This window comes from Orycteropus afer, unplaced genomic scaffold, assembly GCF_000298275.1.
Source record: "Orycteropus afer afer isolate SDZICR_OR568_19922 unplaced genomic scaffold, OryAfe1.0 scaffold00038, whole genome shotgun sequence".
NCBI lineage: Eukaryota > Metazoa > Chordata > Mammalia > Tubulidentata > Orycteropodidae > Orycteropus > Orycteropus afer.
In genome coordinates this window covers 3,228,021-3,254,142 of record NW_006921625.1, presented here as the reverse complement: position 1 = coordinate 3,254,142, position 26,122 = coordinate 3,228,021, and the positions used below count along the sequence as shown (strand labels likewise).

At 48.2% G+C, this 26,122-nt stretch overlaps 1 protein-coding gene across 1 annotated transcript in view; it reads right to left on the bottom strand.

The window, feature by feature from the left end:
- Window positions 1-20,418: 20,418 nt before the first annotated feature.
- Window positions 20,419-26,122, bottom strand: part of EBF3 (EBF transcription factor 3) — a 145,612-nt gene continuing 139,908 nt past the window's right edge. The window contains exons 10-14 of the mRNA XM_042780416.1: window positions 25,641-25,706; window positions 24,421-24,598; window positions 23,196-23,384; window positions 22,635-22,832; window positions 20,419-20,450 (exon numbers count right to left, since the gene is read on the bottom strand). Of these exons, the coding sequence (XP_042636350.1) occupies window positions 20,419-20,450; window positions 22,635-22,832; window positions 23,196-23,384; window positions 24,421-24,598; window positions 25,641-25,706 (663 nt within the window). The remainder of the gene's footprint in view (window positions 20,451-22,634; window positions 22,833-23,195; window positions 23,385-24,420; window positions 24,599-25,640; window positions 25,707-26,122) is intronic.

Genomic DNA, 26,122 nt, shown 5'->3' with positions numbered 1-26,122 from the left:
AAGCGCTCAGCTGCTAATCTGAAGGTGAGTACTTTGACCTGCTCATAAAGATTAACCCATTGTCATCAAAGAGATTCCCACTCAAAGTGACCCTATAAAAACAAAACGAAACCAAAGCCACTGCCATGGAGTTGATTGCAACTCATAATGGCCCCCATTGGGTTTCTGAGGTGGTAAATCTCTACGGAAGTAGATTGCCCTGTCTTCTTTCCATGGAGTGGCTGGTGGGTTTGAACCGCCAACCTTATGGTTAACAGTCAAATACCTTAGGCACAGCACCACCAGAGCTCCTAGGTGACCCTATAGGAGAGAGCAAAACTGCCCTATAGGGTTTCTTAGGCTGTAATCTTTATGGGAGCAGACTGCCCCATCATTTGTCCCACTGATCAGCTAGTGGGTTCCAGCCAGTGACCTTTTAGCTAGCAACTAAGTGCTTAAAAACTGTACCATGAGGGCTTCTCCCTGGCATAGCTCTACTGTGTCACATGGTGTCACAGGGAACTGGAATCAACTGGACGGCATCCAGAAACAACCATTATGGAAGCAGGTTGCCAGGCCTTCCTTCTGCTGGGTGGGTTCAAACTGTCAACTTTTAGATTAGTAACCCAAGGCAGAGGAGCTCTGGTAGCATAGTGGCTAAAGCACTTGACTGCTAACCAGAAGGCTGGCGGTTCAAACCCACCAGCCACTCCTCGGAAGGAAGGTTGGGCAATCCTACTTCCGTAGTGATACTGCCTCGGAAACCCAAGGAGGGGTCGCTATGAGTCGGGGCCGACTCGACGGCACATAACAACAACAATAACAACAACCCAAGGCAGAGAGTTTGCACCACCTACAGGGGGGGGCGGGCACACAAGTGCCCCACAAATGCCCCTCCCCTCCAAGGACACTTCAGCTTTCAGCCTTGCTAGGAGCGTTGGCATCGTGTCATCCCACATGCCAAAGAAAAGATGTCCCCTTAGAGAGACAATCATTCTCAGAAGGCCGAGCTCTGTGGTGCTGTGTTTGCAGCTGTATCGCCAAGTCCCTGAGGCACCAGATAATTAAGGCTTGGGTTTTAGGAGAATGAAGAGAATGGTCTTTGTGTAAACCCATTAGGGTTAAAACTGAACCACTTCTCATGCAAACTGACACACAGGCCACTCCGCGATGCTGGGGGAGCACGGCCAACACCCCTGCGGAAGCACCTTCCCACCACCCAGGCTGCGCTTCCAGGGCCAAGGCGCCGCTTCCTCGGCTCGGGCAGGGGCGACACCGACCCGTCACGTGCTGCAGCTTGGCAACGTGTGGTAGCAATTCACGAAACAATGAATTTGTTTGAGTCCTCTGCGGCTGGAAGTTTCCTTCTCTTACCTCGTTAGTCAACCCTGGGCCCCTGCCAGGAGGGGGAGGCGGGAGACCTGCTGACGGATTTCTTTGGTTTGGTGTTTCAAAGGCTTCCTCTGAAAACTATCATTTACATGGCAGCAAAGAACCAAGACTTTCTGCAAAATGGAGTGTTAAAATGGTGTCAAGTGCTTTTTGCTCAGGGATTGCTTCCCCCCCATTGCTCTCCTCTTGCTGCAGCTCATATGAGAAGCTCTCACAAATGAAGATCGTATCTGAGCAGAACATGGAAACTGCATGTTCATCGGCAAACAGACCCGTGGATTGATCCCCGGCATTGATTAAGTTGCTTCAGTTAACAGAGAGCAACACAGCAGGACACAGGTTTGTCCAGTTAAGATGTTAGCAGCCTTCTCTGGGGGAGCACGAGGCTCTTGGCAGGCTCATGCCCTGGTGGGAGACCTCATTCAAGCCCTGAACCATCCTCCAAAGTGGTGGGGTCCCACAGCTGGGATGGGCTGGTCTCACCATGAGCTTCATGTACCAACACGGATACAGGCGCCAAGGGCTCTCCTGAGATTTGGCTCAACCAGATGATTAGTAGGAGATTCAGCACATCCGTATTGTGCAGGCCCGACCCCCCCCCCCCGAGTCAGCTTGTCATACTGTGGTGGCTTGTGTGTTGCTGTGCTGCTGGAAACTGTGCCATCGGTATTTCACACACCAGCAGGGTCACCCGTGGGGGACCGCTTTCAGAGGAGCTTCCAGACTGAGAAAGACTAGGAGGAAAAACCTAGCGGTCTACTTCCAAACATAAAAAAACTAAACCAAACTCACTGCCGTCGGGTCAGATCCAACTCATAGCGACTCCTCCTTGGGTTTCTGAGGTGGTATCACTACGGAAGTAGATTGCCCAGCCTTCCTTCCAACGAGTGGCTGGTGGGTTTGAACCACCGGCCTTCTGGTTAGCACTCAAATGCCTTAGGCACTACTTACGGATCATAGAACATTGTCTGACTCACTTGCTTTGAACACGTCCTCAGGAGGGATCAGTTGTCGGAGGAGGACATCATGTCTGGTGAAGCAGAGAGCCGGAGAGGGTGAGGGAGACCCTTGGGGAGAAGCATCGGCCCAACAGCCCAACAGCGGGCTCGAACGTGCCGGCGACCATGAGGATGACGCAGAACCAGGCAGCGTTTCACTCTGTTGTACGTGGGGTGCCTGTGAGTCAGGTCACCTTGCAGGCAACTAACAACAGCAATTGCGTAAATGTTTCATTTTCAGTGCCCACCTCTGTTGACTAAAGCAGGCCCAGAAGGCCTCTTCTGGCAAAGGCTTTTGCAAGGTGGGACAAACGACAGATATCAAAGCGATAGATTTATATTTTTTTCCAAAAAGCTCTGCTTCTCGCCTCGGCCCTTCCCACAGCCTGGCTCTGGGCCCCACCCCAGTTAGTCTACATGTGCGAACTTCTCCTGGGCAGTGTGTCCTCTTGAGTGACCAGCTGCTGCTTCTTCCCATCAAAGGACGTCACAAAGGTGCTGGGGTTCTGACTGCCCCTGTCACCCTCCACGCCCCTCTGCTCTCAGTCCCTGGGCGTCCCTCCCACTTCGCCATCCCTGAAGGGCAGTTCCAGGCTCTCTAACTCGGGGGCTGTCCCTTAGCTTTTATGAGGAAGGAAACGAATCATAGCCAGTTTTCAGTGTTCGAGAACTACTTTTGTTTCTCAAGACACATTTGATATTTTGGATCATTGTCTCGGCCGCCTCCACCTTGAGTGCCGCCACCACTCGTGGTGATTTACAGCCCTTGGGCTTCCGACAGTCCTCGTTAGAAACTTCATTTTTGTCAAGGAGACACTTTAGCCGCCCATAAAAACTGCCTTTGGAATAGAAATTCCTCTGAAACCCATACAGAAGTTCCATTTCATTTCTTTGCTTCTCTGTCTCTTTGTTAGTGTCCCCATGTGGATCAGACCTTGGCAGAAGGTGCCTACAGCCGTCCGTGACCCAGAGCAGTGGCCGTGTTTCCAGCTCATGGAGCAGAGGCAGGGGGACAGTGGAAAGCTGGGTGGCCAGGAAGCTATAACACTTCACACACTGGTGGGGACAGCCCTTTACAGTGTACCCGGTACCCTCACTGCCATACGTGATGCAGAACGGAGTGGGGGCTCCAGCCTGAGCAGCTCTCATGTTCCAGCTCATTGGGTTCCGAAGCCTCCTGGGAAGCCAGGGGCTACTGCCCAGATGAGGGCCAGGGAGTATGGGTCTGGGCCCCCTGGCTCAGCAGCTTTGGTCAAGGGGACGTGAGACTTACCCGATGAGAGCAGGCAGACAGCAAGGACCTCATGTGCTCCCCTTCCAGGACCTTATCCACCCTCCCAGGACCTCACCTGCTTCTCCCCGCCCCCTAGGACTTCCTTTGCCTCAGTGGCTCATGACCAGGCAGGGGCCAGAGCATCTGGTCAAACCTCAGCTCCTGCCACGTGCCAGCTGAGTGAGCTCTCAGACGCAGTGTAAGACAAGGGACACACCAAGACCAGCTACTTACACAGCTCTCGTTCAAGCAGACCTGCAAATGGCCGTACAATACCACATACATGGTGAGGCCACACACCTACATCCCAGCCACAACCCGACTGGGAAGACTCAATATTTCAGCAGGCCTCAAAGTATAAATTCCATACAGAATCAAATAGATTCTAAAATTGTATGAAAAAATAAATTTACAAAGAAAGTGCTAAACTTGGAAAATAATCTGAGGTAAGGTTTATGGGACTACTCAGTGTGTTAAATGTTTTTGCTAATCTGATTGGTGATCTTAGCATCTTACTGTTTTAATATCTAGACATACTGAAAAGCAACAGAAACAGATGGCATCTGGACAGTATAATCCAAAAAGGTCAATGGAAGAGAATAGAAAATTTAAAAAGGAGTTTAGAAATGAATAAACGTGACATTTTAAATCTGTGGAAAAGATGGGCTGACAATTCAATATATGGTTAGGGAATAATTTGCTCCACATTTGGAAAAAAGTAAAATTAAATTTCTCCTTGCATACAGAATAAAAATAAATGCTGGAGAAATTAAAGACATAAAGGTTAAACTGTGAAACTATCAGGATAAACTATAGAAGAATTTCGTTTTAAAGTCTTAGGATAGATAATGTCATCCTAGGCAAAGATGGAACTAGGAGCCATCAAGGGAAATACTGACCTACAGATTGAGGGGCGTCAGGGAGAACAGGGTCATGGGGAGGGGAAGAATGGAAGCCCAAATGAAACCACTGGCTTAAGGAAGATGTTTGCAACCTACAAAACATGCAGAGGTCATAGCCGTGAAAACAAAGAAGACCCACACATTAATAAAAAAGGCAAACACTCCAACAGAAAAATGGACGAATGGTAGCAAGAGGCAGTCCATGGAAGAACAACAAATGACCCTCCATATAAGAAAGTATGTGAAAGCTTTCTCAGAATTAGGGAAATGCAAATTGAAACAGTAAGGTAGCATGGCCACCGGTCAGAGCTGCCAATATTTTAAAAGGCTGTAAGAGCCTCACTAGGTTGTAAGTCCCACAAGAGCGGTACGTTTTTGTCTGTTTTCTTCATAGCTGTATCCCAGCACCGGGAGCAGTGCCTGCGTTCCTAATAGAAGCTCAATGAATACTTTCAAATGAAAGAGTGGATGCATTTTTATGGGCGAAGACGGGGAATAAAAACCCGCATACCTGTTGGGGCCTGAGAGTGTTTGGCGACATCTCTCCAAATTTAAGAGAAGTCCTGGTGGTGCAGTGGCCAAGCGTTCGGCTGCCAACCGAAACGTCGGTGGTTCAAACCTGCCAGCCACCCTGAGCAAGGATGAGGCAGTCTGTTTCCACAAAGACTGACAGCCTTATAACCCTGTGGGCAATTTCACCATGTCCTGTAGGATTGCTGTGAATGGGAGTAGCCTTGGCAGCAATGATTTTGTGTTCTTTTTAATCCAAATTTTTAAAAAAGTGTACCAACAATTCCAGTCTAGGGATCCTTGCCTACAGAAATACTGACATATGCACAAGGATACAAAGCCAAGGATGTCCTTGGTAGCATTTTTCTCCTTTGGTAAAGACTGTGGTATGATACACAGAACATAAATTTACCAGTTTAACCATTTTTGAGTGTACAATTCAGTGGCATTTGGTACATTCACAATGCTGTGTGACCACCACTGTTATTTCGAGATCTTTTTCAACATTACAAACAAAAACTCTGTGCCATTAAACAAGAATTCCCCATTGCCCCTCCTACTCCCCTTGCTAAGCTCTGTGACATTGCTTTCTGTCTCTACGCACTCGCTTGTTTTCGGTAGTTCATATAGCTGGGATCCTACACTGTTTCCCCTTTTGTGTCTGGCTTTCTTCATGGACCATACGTTTTCAAGGTTCATCCAGATTGGAGCATGCATCAGACTTCACTTGTCCTTATGGCTGCATACTGTTCCATTGCATGTCTGCCTGTCACCGTTTTAATGGAGTCTTCTATCAGAGATGGCACAGGAACTGAAATGGTCAGGAATCATAAGCATTTATCTCAATGAGCTTTCATGATATTTGAATGTATTTGAATCACGATATGGGGTCAGCCACATCCCTCCACCCTCCTCCCAGTACCACCCGCCAGGGAACCACAGTGCTGACTTCACCATGAGTTCATTTCACCAATTCTTGAAGTTCATGTTAATGGAAATTACACAGCGTGCACTCTTTGTTGTCTGGCTTCTTTCATTCAGCATTGTGTGTGTGAGGTTCATCCATGACATCACATGTAGTAGCAGTGTGAGAGTATAATTATTCTCATTGTCTAGAGTATTCATCTGGTATGAATGTATCACAGTTGTATTTTTGCATTATACTATTAATACTGTGTTTTCAGTGAGAGGCTATGAAAACTGCTGCTGTTAGCGTTCTTGTTTGTGTATATTAAATGAATATACGTACACATTTCAGTTGAGTATAGATACATATGCAGTTACCAATAGAATTGCTGAGTCAACTTTAGTACATCCTACCAAAGAGTTTTCTGATATGGTTGTACCAACTCACACTTTCTCCGGTGGTGTGTGAGAGTTCTGGTTGATCCCACACCTTTGCAAAAAACATGATACTGCCTGTCTTCTTGAGATAACCATTCTAGAGGAGATGCAGTAGTAGAACTTTGTGGTTTAATTTTCACTTCCCTAATGGTTACAGGGGCAGCTCTGGTGGCATAGTGCCCAAGGCAGTTGACTGCTAAGCAAAAGACTAGAGGTTCAAACCCACCAGCTGCTCCTCGGAAGTAAGATTGGGCAATCTGCTTCCCTAGAGATACCACCTGGGAAACCCCAGGAGGAATAGCTATGAGTCGACTTTGACTCGAGGATAGTAGTTTATTCGGAAGGAAGGTTGAATAATCTACTTCCGTAGTGATACTGCCTTGGAAACCCAAGGAGGGGTCACTATGAGTCGGGTCTGACTCAACAGCACATAACAACAACAACAATGGTCAACAAGGTTTAGTATCTTTGTTATGTTCATTACCTGTTTGGATATCTGTTCATGTGTGTGTGTGTGTGAATTGCCTGCTTGAGTCATTGGTCTGTTTTTCTCTTAAACTGTCTTCTTTTTTCTTATTGATGTGTAAGGGCGCTTCCTAGTTGAGTCCTTTATCAGATTTGTGTCCTGCAAATATCTTCATATACTCTGGCTTATCCTTTCATTCTTTTAATGGTATCATTTTGAAGAACAGAACTTCCTGTAGTTAAATTTCTCAGTGTTTTCAGTGTAAAACTCTTGGTGTCCTGTTTATTATATCTTTGCCTTTTGCAAAGTTATAAAGATATTCTATGTTTTCTTCTAAAAGTTGTAGAGCTGTATCTTTCACATTTAGCGACAGCTCTTTCTAGAGTTGACTTTCATATGGTGTGAAGTAGGGGTCAATAGCCACTTGACTCAGCACCACTTATGATGCAGTCTCGCTTTGTCACATGTATGGGGCTGTTTCTAGACCCTTTATTAATTTCCATTGGACTTTCAGTCTGTCCTTGCACCAACCACACTCTCTTAAGCATTATAGCTTTAAAATAAGCCTTGATGTCTGGTACTCTGTATTTTCATGATTCATTCTTCTTCAAAAGTATTTTGACTGTCCTTGACTCTCTATATGCCTGTTTAGATTTTAGAACCAGTGTGTCAATTTCCACAAGAGTAAACCTGCTGAAATTTGATTGCGATTGTGTTTAATTTGCAGAACAATTTGGGGAGAACTTGCATGTTTACCACATTCAGTTTTCTAATTCGTGAGCACAATTTATTTAGATCTCCAATTATTTAGATCTTTTCAACTTTTTCACAGTGATGTTTTATGGTTTTAAGCATACTGTTTTTGAATAACTTCCATTCCATTCACTTCTAGGTGTTTGAAGTTTTGCTGCCATTGTAAATGGTGTATTTTTAAAATTTCAATTTCTACTTGTTTATTGTAATAACATTGTTTCCAGGTAACTGAGTATATGATGTCTGTTTCTGGACTATCTGTTCCATTGGTTTATTTTTTTTTTAATCTTGTTCTATTTCCAAAATGTCTAATTTTTCTGATCTCATAAGAAATCTTGGCATCTCAGAGATTAAAGCCTCCAGCTTTGCTCTCTATCAGGATTGCCTTGTCTGGTCCATTTCTGTTTCCATGTAAATTCCATAATCAGCATGCCAACTTCCAGAAAAGAACCTACTAGAATTTGATTGTGATTACACTCAATCTAGAAGTCAGTTTGTTGACCTCTATTCAACAAGTAGTTTTCCTATCCATGAATATGGTACCTGCCTCTATTTCTTAAGATTTTGAAAACTTATCTCAGGATAGTTTTGTAGGGGTTTTTTGTGTAGATACCTTGCACATCTCTGGTAGCTTCCCCCCACCCACCCCAGATATTTTCTGGGTTTTAGATTATTATACCACCATTTATCTGTCAGTTTCTTGTACTGTGCTGGTGTGCGTGTTGCTGTGATGCTGGAAATTACTCCATTGGTATTTCAAATACCAGCAGGGTCACCTGTGGTGCACAGGTTTTCATGGAGCTTCCAGACTGAAACACACTAAGAAGAAGGACATGGCTATCTGCTTTGGAAAAAAAATTAGTCAGTGAAGACATTGTGAATAGCAGTGAAACTTTGTCTGAAATAGTACAGGAAGATGAGCCCCTCAGGTTGGAAGCCACTCAAAATGTGACTGGGGAAGAGCTGCCTTCTCAAAGTTGAGTAGATCTTAATGACGTTGTTGGAAGAAAGCTTTCAGGACCTTCATTTGCTGATGGGGCATGAATCAAAATGAGAAGAAACTACTGCAAACATCCATTAATAATCAGAACATGGCGTGCATGAAATATGAATCTAGGGAAGTTGGAAGTTGTCAAAAATGAAATGGAACACTTGAAGATTGATACCCATTAGTGAGCTGACATGGGCTGATATTGGCCATTTTGACTTGGACAATAATATGATCTACCATGCTGAGAATGACAAATTGAAGAGGAATGATGTTGCATTCATCATCAAAAAGAACATTTCAAGATCTATCCTGAAGTACAGTGCTGTCAATGATAGGATAATACAAGGAAGACCAGTTAATATGACAGCTATTCAAATTTGCACACCAACCACAAAGGCCAAAGATGAAGAATGAGAGACTTTTACCACCTTCTGCAGTTTGAAATTGATCAAGCATGCAATCAAGATGCATTGATAATTACTAATGATTGGAATACAAAAGTTGGAAATGAAGAAGGATCGGTAGCTAGAAAATATGAGCTTGGTGATAAAAAACAATGCCAGAGATCATATGATAGAATTCTGCAAGACCAATGACTTATTCATTGCAAATGCTTTTCTTCTACAACATGAACAGAGACTACCCATGGACCTCACCAGCTGGAATACATAGGAATCAAATCACTTACAGCTGTGGAAAGAGACAATGGAGAAGTTCAATATCATAGATCAGAACAAGGCCAGAAGCCAACTACAGAACAGAGCATCAATTGCTCATGTGCAAGTTTAAGTTGAAGCTGAAGAATATTAAAACAAGTACATGAGAGCCAAACTATGACCTTGATTATATCCCACCTGAATTTAGAGTCCATCTGAAGAATAGATTTGACACATTGAACACTAGTGAACGAAGACCAGACTAGTTGTGGGATGACATCAAGGACATCATACATGAAGAAAGCAAAAGATCATTACAAAGATAGGAAAGAAAGAAAAGACCAAAGTGGATGTCAGAAGAGACTCTGAAACTTGCTTTTGAACATGTTTGTTGTTGTTATGTGCCGTTGAGTCAGACCCAACTCATAGTGACCCCTCCTAGGGTTTCCAAGGTGGTATCACTACAGAAGTAGATTGCCCAACCTTCCTTCCAAGGAGTGGCTTGTGGGTTTGAACCACCAGCCTCTGGTTAGCAGTCAAGTGCCTTAGGCATTATGCTACCAGAGCTCCCATGCTTTTGAACATAGAGTAGCTAAAGCAAATGGAAGAAATGATAAAGTAAAAGAGCTGAACAAAAGATCTCAAAGGGCAGCTCAAGGAGACAGAAAGTACTATAATGAAATTTCCAAAGAACTGGAGTTGGAAAACCAACTCATTATTTTACAAGTTGAAAGAACTGGAGAGAAAAGTCAAGCCTAGAGTTGTAATATTAAAGGAGTCTATGGGCAAGACAAAATTGAACAATGAAGGAAGCATCAAAAAAAAAGATGGAAGGAATACACAGTCACTGTACTAAAAAGAATTGGTCAACATACAGCCATTTCAGGAGGTACCATATGATCAGGAATGAATGGTGTTGTAGAAGGAAGTCCAAGCTGCACTGAAAGCATTGGCAAAAATAAGCCTTCAGGAGTTGACAGAATACCAATCAAGATGTTTTTATAAACGGATACAATGTTGGAAACACTCACTCATCTATGACGAGAAATTTGAAGACAGCTAACTGGCAAACAACTGGAAGAGATTCACATCTGTGTCCATTGCAAAGGAAGGTGATCCATCAGAATGCAGAAATTATCAAACAGTATCATTGATACCACATGTAAATAAAAATTTGCTGAAGATCATTCAAAAACAGTTGCAGCAGTATATCAAACTACCAGAAATTCAAGTCAGATTCAGAAGAAGACATGGATTGAGGGCTATCAATACTGACATCAGGTGGATCTGGGCTGAAAGCAAAAAATACTAGAAAGATAAACATTAGGCACCAACGAGTGGAAAAACGTGAACAAAAACATTGAGTACAGAGATGGTCAGAGCTGCGGACTGTCAACTACTCTGATGGGACCAGCAGCCTGAATATTTCCAAGTGGTGTTGTGACCTAAGAATTGACCTAAAGATCAGCCCTGGTCACCAAGGGCTACAGGGTTGACTGCACTGGTGGCCTATGACTAGGAAGGGAAATAGCAGGGAGGGAGACAACCTGAGCTGTTGACTTTCTGCTGTCTAGAAGGCACAGCCATTTTGATGTGGCAGGTATTTTGGATATTTAAAGTGATCAAGGGTGCAGCCATTTTGAATGTTTACAGGCAGCGGCCATTTTGGCTATTTAAAGTGACCAAGGGCACAGCCATTTTGAATGTTTACCAGTGGTGGCCATTTTGAATCTTTACAAGTGGCAACCATTTTGGATTTTAAAGTGATAGCATTTTCATTCGGATTCCAGGGACCTAAGAATAGTCTCTGTTTGCCAAGGTCGGCAGGGACATACATGAGGCTGACAACAGGAAAGGAGACAGGTGGCAAGTGTGTAAGTGCTGTCAACTAGTGAATAGAGGAGTACAGCACAGTACCCTGCTTGTGTAGATAACATACAAACAAAACAAAGAAAATGAAAATCGTGGGCAAGTCACTCTAATGTACAATCACCAATTAAATATTAACACAAAACATCACAATGCTTCAGAGACAACAGAGCATCATAGTCCACACAAAGAAGCAAGATAAAGCAGGAGAAACAAGGGACCAGGATACAGACCCAAGACACATCCCTGAGGAAGACACAGCATTAGAACTCCCTGATAAGGAATTCAAAAGAATTATATTTAGGTATGTTCAAAGGATTGAGAGACAAATCAAGGAAAACACAGACAAAACCCTAGAAGAATTTCAAAAGACAATATGAGAACAAAATGAAAAATTAGAAATTATTCAAAATCTACAGATAGAAATCCAGATTAATACTAAATTGTCAGAAATGGATAACACATTGAAAGGGTAAAAGAGTAGAACTGATGCAATGGAAGACAGAATTAATGAGAGTGAAGACAATAACCTGAATACTTCTTTGGAAAGGGATCAATCAGAAAAAAGACCAAAACAAAATGAAGAAAGCCTAAGATTCATGCAGGATACCATCAGAAGGAATAACCTATGTGTAATCAGAATTCCAGAACAGGAAGAGAAAAATAAAACCACTGAGAAAATTGTCCAAGACTTATTGGAAGAGAACTTCCCTGAAATGATGAAAGATGAGAATATATCCATTCAGGAAGTCCAAGGAACCCCAAACAGGATAGACTCCAAAAGAAAATCACCCAGACTTATCATCATCAAACTCACCAAAACCAAAGACAAAGAAAGAATTATGAGAGGAGCACGAGGAAAAAGAAAAGTTACTTACAAGGGGCAACCAATAAGACTAAGCTCGGATTTCTCAAGAGAAACCATGCAGGCGAGAAGACAATGGGATGGTATATACAAAACCCTGAAAGAGAAAAATTTCCAACCAAGAATTATGTACCCGGCAAAATTGTCCCTCAAATATGATGGTGAAATTAGGACATTTCCAGATAAGCAGAAATTAAGGGAATTTGTTAAAAACCAGACCAACCTTACAAGAGATGCTAAAGGGAGTCCTTTGGACAGAGAAGCAACAACAGCCAACAACAACTGACCATTAACACACATGGTGATATAACCCAGAAACCAACCCAGCTATGGAAGCATCCAAAGTAAATAAGCCTACAAGATTATAAACAGGGAACCAGAGACATCAATTGACAAATGAGGACAACTACAAACCAAAAAAGAGGGAAAATTGTGTAGTTACAGAACTTCTAGATGGTAGGGATGTCAAGACAACTACAAGATACAACTGACCATTCTAAACGTGGGAAGAAAACTATAAATCACAGAGTAACCTCAAAGAAAAATGATAAACCTTCACATCAAAATAAAAAAGAGGACCAGCACAAATATTTAGCAAATACTAAAACAATAGCAACAAAGGAAGTGATACACGATTCATAAACAAAATGAGCTCAGCATAGAAAATTATACGGAACAAAGAAATCGACACCACGAAAAAGCACATAACAAAAATGTAAATGGAGAGAAGATTGAGGTTGTCAAAGAATTCACGTTGCTTGGTTCTACAATCGATGCCAACGGAAGCAGCAGTCAGGACATTAGACGACGTGTAGCATTGGGAAAGTCAACTGCGAAGGAACTGTTTCAAGTGCTGAGGAGCAAGGATATCTCCTTGAGGACTAAGGTGCGCCTGACACAAGCCATGATATTTCCAATCGCCTCGTATGCATGTGAGAGCTGGACAATGAATAAGGAAGACCGAAGAAGAGTTGATGCTTTTGAGTTGTGATGCTGGTGAAGAATGCTGAAAGTACCATGGACTGCTAAAAGAACTAACAGATCTGTCCTGGAGGAAGTGCAGCCAGAATGCTCCTTGGAAGCAAGAATGGCCAGACTTCGTCTCACCTATTTTGGTCATGTTGTAAGAAGGGACCATTCCCTGGAGAAGGATGTCATGCTTGGTAGGGTGGAGGGTCGACGAAAGAGGGGGAGGCCTTCAACGAGATGGATTGATCCGGTGGCTGCAATGATGAGCTCAAGTATAGCAGGGATTGTGGGGCTGGCGCAGGATCGGGCAGTGTTTCGTTCTGCTGTGCATGGGGTCGCTATGAGTCGGAAATGACTCGACGGCACTTAACAACAACAACAACAACAACTCCTCCCCATCTTGGTAGTCTGTGCTGGGTTTATGATGGTATAAACACTAGGCTCTGTATTCCAGGGCTCCATAGCGGCCCTAGTCTGTGCCCACCCCACATGAGCGGCTCAGAACACTCTGTCCACACTGCAGATGCCCAGTGGCTGAGGGCACCTTGTTCCCAAGAGTGCTGTGTGTGGGCACAGGTGGACCAGAGGACACGGTGGAGGAGTGCTCAGGAAGCTGACTCTAGGGCTACATCCTGTATGTTGCAAAGGCCCTGGGGGCAATGTGCCTCCTGTCCCCATGTGAGTGTGGATGTGTGACACTGCTTGAAGCAGGGCTTCCTGAGTCCCAGCTGGACAAAGCCCGTTTCCATCTTACAGCCCATCCTGAGGGGCCTGTGGAGGCAGGTCCTCCCAGCCCCATGGACTGAGTGTGTCCTCCCTGAGCCAGGACTCTCCCCAGGGAGGACTGACTTCTCTTCTCACCTCCGCCAGATGGCTCCTGGTTATTATTTAATTCCTGAAGACACCTGAGACCTAAATCAGTGAAAAGAGCACAGGGCTTGAACGCAGAGCCTTCGTGGGCCTCTGGCCCTGGCTCTCCTAGCTGTGACCTCAGCTGGCCCTGTCACCTGTCCCTACAGCGTTGCCACCTGGAGAGGGCGGGGCCCATCACAGAGCTCCACGAGACCAGGTGAGGTGCTGGCTGAAGAGTGTGCTATGAACCCCAGGGTGCTGGCCACACGGGTGGGATGCGCACTTACAGCTGTTTGAAGGTGTGGGGGGAGATTCTGCCCACTTGAGGGATTTTATACGTAAATATCATGTGAGGATCACGAGTCTGGTGCGGGACCTGGCAACGTTTCATTCTGTTGTCCGTAGGGTCGCTGCGAGTCAGGGCTCCAATCGACGGTACCTGGCTGAAGCCGTGTGTATTTGGGTGCTTGGTGAGGTATCTGTCACAAAGCCTGTGCTGTTCCAACCAGCCTCGTGTGTACAGTTCAGTGCCGTTGATTGCACCTGCCATGCTGTGCAAGTGTCACCAACATCCATTTCCAGGTATTTCCTCATCCTTAACAGAAACTTAAAACGCCCCTTGCTGTCGAGTTGCTTTTCCCTCATAGTGACCCTGTAAGACAGAGTGGACCTGCCTCATAAGGTTTCCCAGGCTTTAGAGAAGTGGACTGACTCATCTCTCTCCCATCGAGCAGTTAGTGGGTTTGATCCTCTGACCTTTCATTTAGCAGCCGAGTGCTTAACCACTGTGCCACTCGGTCCCCTCATAGAAACTCGGGGCCCTTTACTCAGTGACTGCTCCATTCTCATCCTGCCTTGCTTAAAGGGTGGTTTCAGAGGCATCTGGAGTCAGGGACGGCTTGCTTGTTCCTCTGGAATTACTTTTGGGATTACGCGGCTCTACCTGCTCAGTGTAGCACCTGCTCCTCCCGCTCGCCCATCCAGCTCTGACCTGGCCCCAAGGTGGGGTGGGAAGGTGAGGCAGGCACAGCCTTGTCCTATTTTCCAGAAGCTCGAAGGCCGACAGCTCCGGAGAAGACTCCAGGGGGAGCTGAGAGAGGCCACCAGGACTGCCTGGGAGGCAGGGCGGGCTCTGCTGAGGCCCACACATTGGGGCTTGCACAGGGTCTCGGGGGATGTGGGCCATGTTTTCTGTCTCCCCAAACCATGAACTCTGGGCGTGGAGGGACTGGGTGCTCCGGGTGGCTTTACATCCTGCCTGTCAACTAGCTGTGGAGGGACTCCGAGCAGATGCAGGGGTTGGGGGAGTGTCAGCTAATACAGTCCAAGACAGCATGTCTCTGCTGGCCACCAGTGGGTCCAAGAGAGCGGACCCAGCAACCTTAGGGCCCTTGGCCCAAGACGATGCCCCAGGCTGTGAAAGCATGACTGGGACTCAGATGTCCCCAGGGGTGCAGATGGTTTAGCTCTCAGCTGCTAAGTGAAAGGTGGGGAGTTCGTAGACCCCCCCCCCGAGGCACCTTGCAAGGATGATCTGGCAGTGTTCTCCTGAAAGGTCAGCGGCTGAAGCCCTGCTGGGACATGTGTGGGAGATGGCATGGTTTGCGGCTCAGCAAGGCCGTGGTTCACTCTATCTGGACCCTGACAGTGTGGGCCCGAGCCAGAACCCTGCCCAAGTCCACACAGGGGTGAAGAGCCACCTCCACTGGTGGACGGAGCCCTGTGTGTACAGTTCACACAGTGACCCCTCGTCCCTGGGCCGGTGGGTGGCAGCTGTGTGCCCACTCCCTCCCAACACCAGAGCAATGACTCCTCCCTGTGAAACTTTCGGCTCTCGACTGGGTGATGACAAATGACCAAAAAATCAATTTGTAATCTGATTGGAGGTTTTTGATTTCCTCTGATGAGTTTAAATTTCATTAAAAGCAACCTTATTCCGACATAAAAGGAATCCTTGAAGGGTAACACAGGGGATTGTCTCACGGCGTCTAAAGCGTCCCGGCCCCTTTGTGTGATTTATTCATCGTGTTAATTGTGAGGTCCAACCTGGGGTGTCGTTGGCAGATGCGTCGTTATCAGGGCCTGGGATCGGCCCGGCTGGCTCAGAGCACAAGGACTCACATTCAAAAATCGCTCTTTGCGCTATTGACACTTGAGTTATCAGCCACCCTCATTATCTGCTGGGAGGGAGATCGCAGCTCGGGGGCCAGAATAAGCCACAAATCACAGCACAGCGGCCTCTCTGCATTCTCTTAATTGTATGTATGCCCTGGAAAAAAATATCATCGGGGCTCTTGTCTTGATGAGAAATTGACATTTTCCGAGGGCGTCTTTGGGCGCCGGGAGCGGGGGAGATAAGGCGCAGAGTTGTTGTAAACGAGGGCAGCCTTTCTTCCCTTTCAGGGGCTCCACGCTGCTCCCAGTGACCCACTGATGAGTATGGATTTCATGAGGTCTTTTTCTGCATCTGAACTATAAAGGTGCAGAATGACACCACCCCTTATAGACAAAAGATAACCTTGTCCTTTGAATATATTGATTCTTTATTAACCAGCCTGTTTAATGCAATGAAATGAGGCCTTAGATTGAAGCCTAGTTTGAGTGCTTTGAATAATCTTTAAAAGCTTGGGAGACCTTAAAGACGGCCTGACAATAATTGGCATACGTTTTGAGAGAATCCAGCTCTCGCTTCAGATTTGAGACGCGAAGATAAAATGCTTCTCTTTCTCCCTGAGTTGCAGGGCCCTGGCATGGGAGCTCCAGAAAGGCGCCCTGCCTGCACCCCCCACGGCTGAGCCTTCCTGGCAGGGACTCAGGGTGGGGGGGAGGTGGACTGTCAGCGGCACCTCCCCTCCCGTCCCCGAGCTGCTGGGGGGAGGGGAGAGGGCAGTGGGCGGACGCAGCCTGGGCCCATGAGCCTCCCTCTCTGCTATTTCGTTAAGGCTGCTACAAGCACACTCAGTCAAAGGAACCTGATTGTCACTGGCAGGAAACAAAGGTATTCACAAGTTTCTTTATGTTTTGAATAATTGTTTCCTGTTTTGCTCAGCAGAACAAGTAATTAAGATGACATTGGTGAGTACTAATTTGGATCACACTTATGTGTATGTGTGATCAAGCTGCAAGCCAAAACATGCAAATCCAGCCTCTCATTGAGGAGAAAATGAGAAACACCCAGTGAGAGGGAGGGGGGTGGGCCCCGCGAACTCGCAGAGCTGAACATCCGGTATGTAAATTGGAACCTCAGGATCGTGGCAGATCTTGTTACATGCGTTGGGCTGCACGTTATGTACAGCCAATGGGGGTGGCACCCGGGGGGGCCTGCTGTGCTATCGGTTAGCCTGCAGTTGGTGATGGCACGCCTCACGCCAGACCTCGGCTGGCACCGGTCTCTGGGTGCCGCGGTGTCTGCCTGCTTTTCCGGAGCCTTTGCTGATGCAATTTCCTAAGGCTGGTCTCTGCCTGATCAGAACACAGTGATTGGGAGAGAAGGAGAGGGTGTCTGCAATGGCTGGAGCAGTTACTCTGGACCTGCTGAACCCTTCAACCCAGAGAGAGAGAGGCTGAGCTGGGGAGTCAGGGGAGGGCAACTGCTTACCATCCCCCAGTGAGTCCCTGGATTGTTCTGCGTCCCTAGAGACCAGTGGTCAAATGGTGATTGTGCCTCCCCACCGCGCCCCACCAGAGCGGCTGAGCATCGTGGGTTGACACAGAGGTGTGAGTACAACATATGTACAGAGGGTGCAGGCGGGACCCACGGACAGAACGGCCACTGGTTTCTCAGGCAGGGGGTGAGTGAGTGGGATTGGTAACTTTGTGGACGGCTACTCTAGGAATCACTTGATCTTGGCCAAGACACAGCTCTGGAATCCGTGATGGACAAAGGAAACCCCCGGTGTAACTTTGGTGTGTGTATTTCATCAGACATTTTAATAATCAAAACATAAAAGTACTGAAAGTGAAATTCACAGACAAGAAATACTTTAATTAAATATTGTGTAAAATGAACATTTTTATACAGTTAAATATCTGAAAAAATGTACAGGTAAAACAATCTTATTGTAGGGTCTTTTAACAGTAAAACCTACCATTTAGTGAAGTGTCCTGTTCAGAGACAATGAAGCAATGAGGGCATCGACTAATCTCAAACACAAACCAAGTGCAGGGATGAAGAAATTTGCAAACATTCGGTAACACCTACACATGAGTGCTTTTTTTTTTTTTTGCTTTTTTTTTTTTTTTTTAAGATCAAAACCCTTACTTATACAAAATGAAACGGAGGCAATTTAGTTCCAAAGTGACTTCTCAGGCTTTTCCACGTAGCTAAGCCTCGTCAGCGTCACCCAGACAGAGCGTGACCTGCTGACACTGGGAATGTTGTTTGTTTATTTAGTCCCTTGAATGAACACTTTCCGAAATTGTGCCTATTTTGTGTTAAGAAGTTTTAAATGTCCCTCCTTCTTGTCTGAAGTTGATTGGTCTGCTGCAGTTCGCAGACTGTTCGCTGTGCTGTGTCTGTGAAACAGTTAGTGCAAAGGAAAACCAGAAACCCAACGGCCCCTTTCAGCCCCACCATGGATTTGGCACCACCAGGCACAGCACAGGAAGGAGGTTGTTGCCTTTAAAAAGTACAGATGGGGCTGTCGGTCTGGCTGGGAAAAGGTAGTGCCTGAAAGAAAAAGTGAAAACCGACAGCGACATGGCCCCCGGGAGCCCCTCCAAATTGGCGGGTGCCGGCAGGACGCAGAATGCAGCAGAAACTGGCCCAGGAAGGAGTGACCTGCAGAAGAGTACATTTGTGCTTTTGTGTGTTTGCTTTTGGACACCATACATATCCCAATGAAATCTTGATTAACAATTGTGGTGTAAGCCTGTGATCAAACAGCACAAAGGTTCTTCAAAGAAGTTCACTTTTAAGGCATCAGAGAAGTTAATGTGGCAAGCATTTTAATTAAAACCTCAGGAGTAAGTTTTATTTTAAACTTTAGGCCTCTGAATTTTTCCAGTAAACACAGTTCAGCTATGTGGCAAAGTCATGGGTGGCAGCTAAAATGACTTTTTACATTCTACAAAAATAAAATAAAATAAAATAAGGACACAGCCCCCGAGGGTGTTGCCTCCTCGCGGCTCTTCCACATGCAGGGGGTCTACTGGGGCTGCCCACCACTGGATGCACCGTTTTGTTTTGACTATACAACACACTTTTTTTTTTTTCAAAAAAATTATTTGTTCAGATAACTTAAAAAAAATCATATAAAAATAAACAATGAATTTGACTTTTCCTCAAAATAAAAAACAAAAAAATGAAAGGATGGAAAGTCTAAACAATAACAAACGTCTGAAGTACAAATGAAACGTAAGGACAGGTCCATTTGAACAAAACGGAGAGAAGAGACAGCTCTCGGCTGAATGCCCTTCTCGGCAGCACAACACCAGGCTATGAGCAAACACGGTACAGACGAGAAAGAAACGGGGGAGCAATGTACAAAACCTCAAAGATAAATACAATATTTATAATCGATATGTTACAAAATAAAGTTCCTCAGCAACTGCGGGTGTTCATGGGAAAGTCGTGGAGGCGGTTTTATTCCTTATAAGACACATAAGGAATAAAACCTGTTCTTCTAAATATTTAAGTGGATTCTGAAAAAAATTCAAGACAAGTGTATAAATATTTAGCTACAACTTTGGCAAAATCACAAAAGTCTACAATTTTATAACCACATACAAAACACATTAGGGAAGGAGGATCTAGAAGTCAAAAGGACAATTTTCTGGTACAAGAAACAAGGACCTCACAGTAGCCTAAGAATGCAATAGTATACAGTGCTAGCAAAAGTTGAAAAAATGTTGCAGATCACATTTGCTTAACAGGAAGCTCTAGCAGTGGGAGAAGGTTTTAACCAACAGACAGTAGCATTTTTTCTGTCAGTGTGCTTGTTGAAGGCAAGAGAATTCAATATCAAAGTTACAATTTCTAACTACAATAAGTTACAAAGTCTCATTTCATTAAGATGAAGTTACGCAATGATAAGCCCTCCCTCCCCCCCTGCCACCCCAGAATCTCCTAATCATAGTCATCCTTTTTGTCCAGTCGGATGGATCATAACCTCCTTGGCCCCCTTTTTTTCACCACAAAAAAATATTTCACATTATAGAGATACACAACCATTGTGAATCTAAGTATGAGTACAGAAAAATGCCGGGGGCTTGTTCAGCAGTGTTCATGAGGATGAAGATGACGCACGCACGAAGTTCTCCCAACACATAGCAAGTACTAGACATGGCCAAGACGGAGTCAGGAACTTTGTACAAAATAGGCCTCGCTTTGCTTTCCGGATTATTCTTCAGGACTGAGAAATGTGAAAATAGGACAAAAGTTCAGTCAGTAAAATGGAATTGTTCGTGAAGAAGTAGGTGGTGTGCAGGCTGATCGGTAACAGTTTAAATAAAATCTTTAAACAGTCTTTTGTAGCATCTCAACTGCCGCTGCTTTGTTCTGAAGATACCGTCTCTGTCACCATGTCTTAATATACGAAACGTGTCCCCTGAAGCCCGTCCTTGGATGCTTGGTGCTATGGCAGGTAACAAAAGTGGCCTTACATCGGTGGGACTACCAGCCCAGACATTGCTGAAAGAGAGGAGGACAGGGAGGTTAGTGTGGGGAGCCCAGCGCCGTACCTACTTCAACGCAGGTCGGGCAAAGCCCTCACTTGGGGTCGCACTCAACAGTGGGCTAGGATGTGCACGTGGCTCCTTAACCACCCTGTGTGTGGGTGACACGTGATGACAACCTCCTTCCCAGAAGGAGGTGGCATGGTATCTAAAATCACCCAGTCCTTCCATCTGGGAAAGGGGAAGGCTGCTGGCACGTCTGCGCGGGAGCCTCTCTGCTTCCCACGCGCCTCTGCATCTCACTGACAGCAAACGGTCTCCCGGGGCCACTTCTGTCGACAGATGAGAACCAACCTGGCTGGCCACTTGTGTGACACCAGCCAAGGCTGGCTCACACACCCGGTGGGATCCCGGCCTGACCTTGCCCCTGACATGAAAACTGGCCCTGCCTCAGTTTCCTCCTGCCCACTCAGGCCTCTCCTGTGCTCATGGCTCTGCCCACGGCTCCTGGTCTGAGCCACAGCTCTGGAGACCAAAGGTGCACGTGGCCACCTGCTCTGGGCCCTCCGGTGCGACGGCCCGGCAGATGCACAGCGTGCTCTCTCAGCACTAGCTCTTTGTTTTTCTGCTTTGAGACCAGAAGCAAAAAGTTTGCACTAAAACGCTGAGTGCTGAGGCGCGTCCAAGAGAACTCCTGGTAGGAATGGAATTAGAGTCTTTACACTTTAGTGTTGTTTAATTTTTGTCGGAATGATTGGTCTCATTAATTTATGGATAACATATTAATAACTTTGTTCATGTAGTGATGTGCGCTTCAATTTCTCAGCTCATTAATCTCAACAATATTAATTTATCTCAGACTCACCGTTACAACTTTATGGTTTGGAAGGCCTGTGTACATACACATGGCTTATGGAGCGGCCTCAACACAGGACTGGCCGCACACGGAGCCATGTGGTGGCACACTCTGCCTCTAAGGATGCTGGCCGGGTGACTGCTACCCAGTGGCCCTGGGGCCTGGCCGTCTCCTCACACACTCGCAGGTGTGGTGAAGACAGTGGCTGTCATCATCAGTACCTCCCCAGGTCCTTTGCTGAGCATTAGTTCATCGAAGTGGAGCCAGCTACCGACTCCACCAAAGGGCCTGTTCGTCCCCTGCACAACTGCACCCTCAGCGCCCGGCCGGTGCTCAGTGAGGACTGGTGGCATGCAGTCATGCTGTCAGAGTAGCAGGGTTGGATTTGGGGAGCCCCAGATGGTGCGCACAGTGCATGCGCCCAGCAGCTGATCCAAAGGCTGCAGGTTCGAGTCCACCCAGACATGCCTCGGAAGGCAGGCCTGGGGATCTACCAAAAAGTCAGCCCCAGAAACCCCGTGGCCCCAGTTCTCTCTCCTCTGACACACACGGGCTTGCCAGGAGTCGCCGCCAGCTGCATGGCGACCAGCTGGGTGGAATTTTCACTGCAAGGAGCACAGGCAGGGTAGGGTGTGCACCGCAGAGGTCCCCTCCATGGGGTGCCTTCCACTGGTGCACCCCAAGGGGTGCTTTCCACTTCCCCTGGGCCAGCCCTCTGCCTCCTTTGGAGCCATGGGCAAGTTCACTTGGGAAAACCAGCCTCGTCCTTGGCCAGGACCACCGCCCAGCACCAGTACACACCTGGCACCCAGCACACATCCCTCCACAGGGACCTGCCTTTCTTCTCCCATGGTCTTCAACTGCTAAGAAGGGGCACTGTGCTCTAGCACATGGTCTCGTTCCCTGGGAGTGAAGGTTTGGCTTCGGGGTGGGGGAGCTCCCTGTGGCCTGGTGACCCACCTCCCCGTCTGAGGCCCTGTGCACTGCCTGATGAATGGAGCCTGCCTTCCTAGGGGCTACCAGCACAGGCTCCCCCTCTCCTGGGGGAGCACCACATTCCATGGAGGCCCCTCAGCTGAGTGGGACTATACCCCGCACTCTGCAACCTGCGGGCCCGTCCCTCAGGACAAGGATGCTCTCCCATGAAGACACAACAGTTACTGCGGGAGAATGAGGAAACCATTCCCATGTGCCAAGTAGAAACCAGGAGGCAGTGCCTGCTGCTTGTGGGCCGAGGATGGGTGTGGTGCCCAGCGAGGTGTCCCAGCCTGTGTGACGGAGGGGCATGCAGCAGCACGAGGTCAAGGGGGACCCCGGGGGACCGCCCGGGGCTCCAGGCCTCACCTTGGAGTCCGTTTCCATTGGCGCTGGTGCAGGAAGGAGGAGGAGAGGCTTGGGGCCGGACCACGGGCGCGAAGGCGCTCTTTTGTTTCACTGCGGAGATTACATTGGCAGGTGAGAATGAGAAAATGCCGTGGGCACCGCTACAGTTTGAAGGGAGGGTGACCGAAGAGGCTGCCATGGTGGGGCTGGACGGCACTACTGCAACAAAGCAAACACGGTCAGGACACGCGGCGCCCGCCCGCACCGCCGAGAGGGGGCACACGACAAACACGACCCGTCCCTGGCTGGGCCACTCTCTGGATAACGGGCAGACGCTCTGGTGCCGGACCTTCGTTTCCAATTGAGCAGCCCAATCGGGTTTCGGATTTGGGGTTTGTTTTCGGTGTGGCCACATGGGGGCCACGCCAGGCCAATTGTATGGCGTCGTCAGGACGCCCCGCCTCCAGAGTCACCCTCCTTTATCCAGTAGCTGATATCACAGGACATCCAAGCAACGCACACACTTGACTTTGTCGTGAATATGAATCTGCGTGATGACGCGTGACAGAAACAGACACTTACTGCCGTAGGGCGAGTTAGCAGAGGAGCCATTAAGAAATCCAGGCGAGCCAGGGACCCCTAGACTGGCCATGCCGCCACTTCCATATCCGTTCATGCTAGTGCTGACTGTGTTGTAATTGGACTGCTGGGGAGTACTGCTGGGGACGTATCCTCGCGGGGACACGCTGCTTGTATTGCGACTGTAGCCGACTGTTGAAATCCCCCCCGGCCAAAAATAACGTTATTATCAGCGACAGACACTGGGGGGGGCGGGTTTCCCCGCGAATCTACATCACACATTAAACATATTTAATCGCCCTCACGTGTAGCTCCAGCCTGGCACCTCTAGCCGGCGAGATAACCTTATCACACCACCTGCCGCCACTGTCTCGACGGCGAGCCCCCCTCCGACTGCGTCGGCATCGACAGCCAACCGGAGTGCGCTTCGATCTAACCGCCAGCTGCTCTCACCATTCTCCTTAGAAGCAATTACCAACCACTCGGCTCCCGGGCCTGCCCCACCACACTCTGAACTCTCGGCCTCTGCGGGCCTTCAAATGCCACGGCTGACAAGAAGAGCTTGTCTGTGGCCATAGCTGCCCCAGAAAGGCTGTTTTTGGTCTTCATTTTACGGTTGCTCTTTCTGTATGTGGGGGGAGGGGCTGCATTGCTGTCATGAGTGTGGGGTGAATGGAAGCGACAATGCCCGACAGTTGGGGTGCTCTCGGAGGTTTACTGCCTGCATGGTTGGCAAAGAGGGAAACTAGAGTGGACCGCGCAGACCGACACAAGAGACGAGGTACAGGGACCATTGGCAGGCCTGGCACTGTGCCATGGGGTGAGGGGCAGGTGGGGATGCACGCTGCAGGGGGCTCTGCTCCATTTATTCCTTCCAGACTTAGACCCCCAAAGCTCCCCCAGGTAATATCCTGAGAGACTTCCCACCTCACACTAGCCTACAGCCCATCCCAGCCTTGCAAGGAAACCAAAGTCACCTGTAGAAAAATTAGGGGAAATTGGTAAATGGAGCAGCTGCTGATGCCCCTGCCATGGTGAGCTGCTGGGCTCTCTGCCCAACACCCACTCGGAGGCGCCAGTGAGGGCCTCCCTGAGATGAGCAAAGCCAGGAGGAGGGACGCGCCGCCAGCCCCAGGCCGCCCTTGTCCCAGTACCACTTCAGCTAAGGCGCCACGCAGCGCGTAGAGCAGTCTACCAAAGGGGACGGTCCGCCTGTGGTGCCGCCTACCTTGGTCGTTGGCTTGCGATGTCTCGGAGACATTGACTGCTAGCTGGCTGCTGAAGGAGTTCACGCCCATCATGCCGGTGTGCGCGGGCGTGTTGCCCAGGGTGGGGATCTGGTTGTGGTTGCGGGGGACGCTGTACAAGGCTTCCGCGATGTCAGCTGCTCGCTTGAGGATGATCTCCTGGAGCGGGAGCGGGACACCAGGTCACAGGAGGCCGGGCTCAGCTGGCCGCCGTCCCTGGGTGCCCAGATGCCGGACATGGAGCACAGCTCCAGGAGCCCGGCTCGCTCCCCCTGCCCAGTGCACACTGCGTCGCGACGATTCTGGCTCATTGTGATCCTGCAGGACAGAGTCGGACTGCCCCATAGGGTTCCCAAAGCTGCCACCTCTATGGAAGTAAAGCCCAAATGAGCCCACTGCCATCAAGTGGATTCCAACTCACAGCGCCCCGAGAGAACAGAGTAGGACTACCCCCATAGGGTTTCCAAGACTGCCTCACCTTTCTCCCAAGCAGCAGCCGGTGGGTTCTAACTTGCAACCATTTAGTTGGCAGCCTAATGGTTTAACCACCGTGTAACCAGGGTGCCTCCACCCAGCTTAACTCCCTGGGACAGTGGCACTGGCATTGCATGTGACGTCCTTGGAGCACACTTTCTCTTTTAATGGGGAAGAGCCTTCCTTTGGAAAGCGAGCTGAAGATGCTTCTAGGATGGGCAGCATCTGATTGATTCCATCCAGGCCCTATAGCCCAAGAGTCTGGCCCTGATAATGCCTGGCGTCAGGGCAGTATGGAAGAGAAGGGCTCAGAGCTAGAGAGCTGGTTCCAGGTCTTGAGGGAAGCCCCCCTCTCTCCTCTGCTCTCAGAACCCCAGGCCTGGATGCGTGAGAGTCCAGAGGTGCTGCCTCCCCTCCCTGAGCCCCAGCCAGGGTTCTCGAGCCTGGCCCGTGTCTCTCCCCATCCCTGCCTGATGTGGACCACCTTAAGGTTATGCTGTTCCCTGTGCCAGCTGCTCCCGTCTTGATTTCCTGGTGCTGACCTGCCATTTTCTCCCAAACACTTAGGGGGAGGGCACAACAGGGGCAAGGCTTTTCTGCATGGGCCTCTCCCCAGCCGGTGTGGAGAGCGTGTGGCTGTGCCCACAGGCATGGAGCCATGCCACCTGATGCCCAGGGCTGTGGCCGCTCACAGGCAGTGTGGCGTGGGGGCCACATTGTCACCTACCTGGTTGTTATGAGGCATTCCATATAAGGCTTCCACGAGGTCCGCTGCTCTCTTAAGTAATACTTCCTAAAGGAAAAGCAAACACGGTTACTTCTCCCAAGAACTACTGCACTGTTCCCTCCCCTGGCTACACACGCAGGTTCCCGGCCCGCGGGGCGAGCTGGGCAAGGTGGGCACAGAGGAGGGCACACTGGTGGCTCACTAAGTTTGCATCAGCTCCATCCAGGACGGACCGGCAAGGGTCGAGAGCCAGGGACGCCCTGCAGAGCGCGTGCCGCCGGTGCCTGCGGCTTAATGGCGGAGTCTAACGGGTATTAAACAAACACACATGGCAGAGATCTGAAAGGCCCAGGCACACATCTGCCTGTTAATTCCTAGCACTTTAGTGGAGAAGAACAATAAGTAATTTTCCATATCTTAATTAAACTGGCAGCGTCCTTAAAGACAACATCTCACCCCTAATTCACGCCCCAAATTTGCAA